At 36.4% G+C, this 1,606-nt stretch overlaps 1 protein-coding gene across 1 annotated transcript; it reads left to right on the forward strand.

Moving 5' to 3' along the window:
- The first annotated feature begins 207 nt into the window (after nt 1–207).
- LOC138886161 (uncharacterized) lies at nt 208–1,224 on the forward strand. The gene is made up of 2 exons (XM_070167198.1): nt 208–699; nt 772–1,224. The coding sequence occupies exons 1-2, from the start codon at nt 208–210 to the stop codon at nt 1,222–1,224; spliced, it is 945 nt and encodes a 314-aa protein (XP_070023299.1).
- Nucleotides 1,225–1,606: the final 382 nt, after the last annotated feature.

Consider the following 1,606-nt stretch of genomic DNA (forward strand, 5'->3'; position numbering starts at 1 on the left):
TCCTGTGCTTACTTTCTGCATCTTACTTTCTATCATTATGACTGTTAAGTTATTATATCTAGTTGACTACTCGATTAACTAGTCAACTAATAAGAGATTAAGTTTAAATATTTACAATTCACCCCCTCTCCCCCCTCTTGTACTTTCAATTGGTATCAGAGCAAGGCTCACATTTTACTTTTGCTTAACAGCTTGTGTGAAAAGATCATGACAAATCAAGTTATCATAGGAGCTCTCTTTCAGGAAGGAACTTCACAAGTTAGACCATCATACTTCAATGGACAACATTTCTCCCATTGGAAAGTGCGAATGGAGATCTTTGCCAAAGCATATGACGCCAAAGTATGGAGAGTCATCAAAAAGGGAAACTATCCTTTTCCAGCTGCCACTCCACCACTTGCTGATCCTGAAAATATAGATTCATATACAAAAGAACAAATAGAAGTGGTACAAGTTAACAACACAGCGAGAAATCTGCTTCATAACACTATAAGTGGTGAAGAATATGAGAAAATCTCAAGATGTGATACAGCCAAAGAAATGTGGGACAAGCTTGAGGTCACTTATGAAGGAACCAACAAAGTAAAGGAAACACATATCAATATTCTGGTCCATGATTACGAACACTTCTCAATGAAAGAAGGAGAATCTATTGAAGAGATGTTTGCCAGGTTTAGAAAAATAATTAGCGATATAAAGGCATTTGGCAAGCCTTACACCAGTGGTGATCAAGTTATAAAAATTCTCAGGAGTTTGCCAACCACTTGGTAGACCAAAGTAATCACACTGGAATCTCAAGATCTAAACAAATTATCCTATGATGAACTACGAGGAGAACTCATTGCTTTTGAAAAGACGCATCTCAAGAAGACCAATCAAGAAGAAAAAAAGAAAATAGTTACATTCAAAACCTCTACTGAAATAGCTGAAAATGAAATTGATGATGATCTTGAAGCTTTGCAAGAAGATATTTCTATGCTATTAAGAAACATGGATGGATTGATGAGAAGATACAGGAACACAAAGAAAGGAAGAATTCCACTAAGACGATCCAGGCAATACAACGAACAGGATAAGAATGATGGAAAGTGCTATGAATATGAAAGATTTGGGCATATTCAAGTTGAGTGCCTAGAACTGAAGAGGAAGATCTCTAGAGGCTTCAACAAGAACAAATCCTTCAGAAGATGGAGCGATGAGGATAATTCAGACCACGAAAAGTAGCAAATCTCTACTTCATGACAATTATGGAAAACGAAATGAACAAATTCTCAGGATGCTGGAAAGACGAGGACATTTCAGATGACGAAAATGAAAACTGTTTCATGGCACGAGGTGGAACCAGTGAGATAAGATCTTATAACTTTGAAAGATGTAATGAATTGCAGGATATTCTTGATTTAACTTTGAAAGAGTCTCAAAAAATGTTGAATGATCTTAAGAGACTCACTAAAGAAGTTAAAGACTAAAAACTCAAACATGAAGTATGTGAAATCGAAAAGGAAGTACTTCAAGAAGAGTTTGAGGAATTGCAAATGCAACTCAATGGCATGTGCAAGTCCACCAATCACAGTTCTGTTAGGTCAAACCAGACGACTTACAAGTC

Source organism: Nicotiana sylvestris, chromosome 2 (genome assembly GCF_000393655.2).
Source record: "Nicotiana sylvestris chromosome 2, ASM39365v2, whole genome shotgun sequence".
Classification (NCBI taxonomy): Eukaryota; Viridiplantae; Streptophyta; class Magnoliopsida; order Solanales; family Solanaceae; genus Nicotiana; species Nicotiana sylvestris.

What these genes read in the sequence shown, in the direction of transcription:
- LOC138886161 (XM_070167198.1), top strand. Translation starts at nt 208, where the DNA reads ATGACAAATCAAGTTATCATAGGAGCTCTCTTTCAGGAAGGAACTTCA. An exon ending in AAATAATTAGCGATATAAAG is followed by an intron (nt 700 to 771) that starts GCATTTGGCAAG and finishes ACCACTTGGTAG; the next exon opens with ACCAAAGTAATCACACTGGA.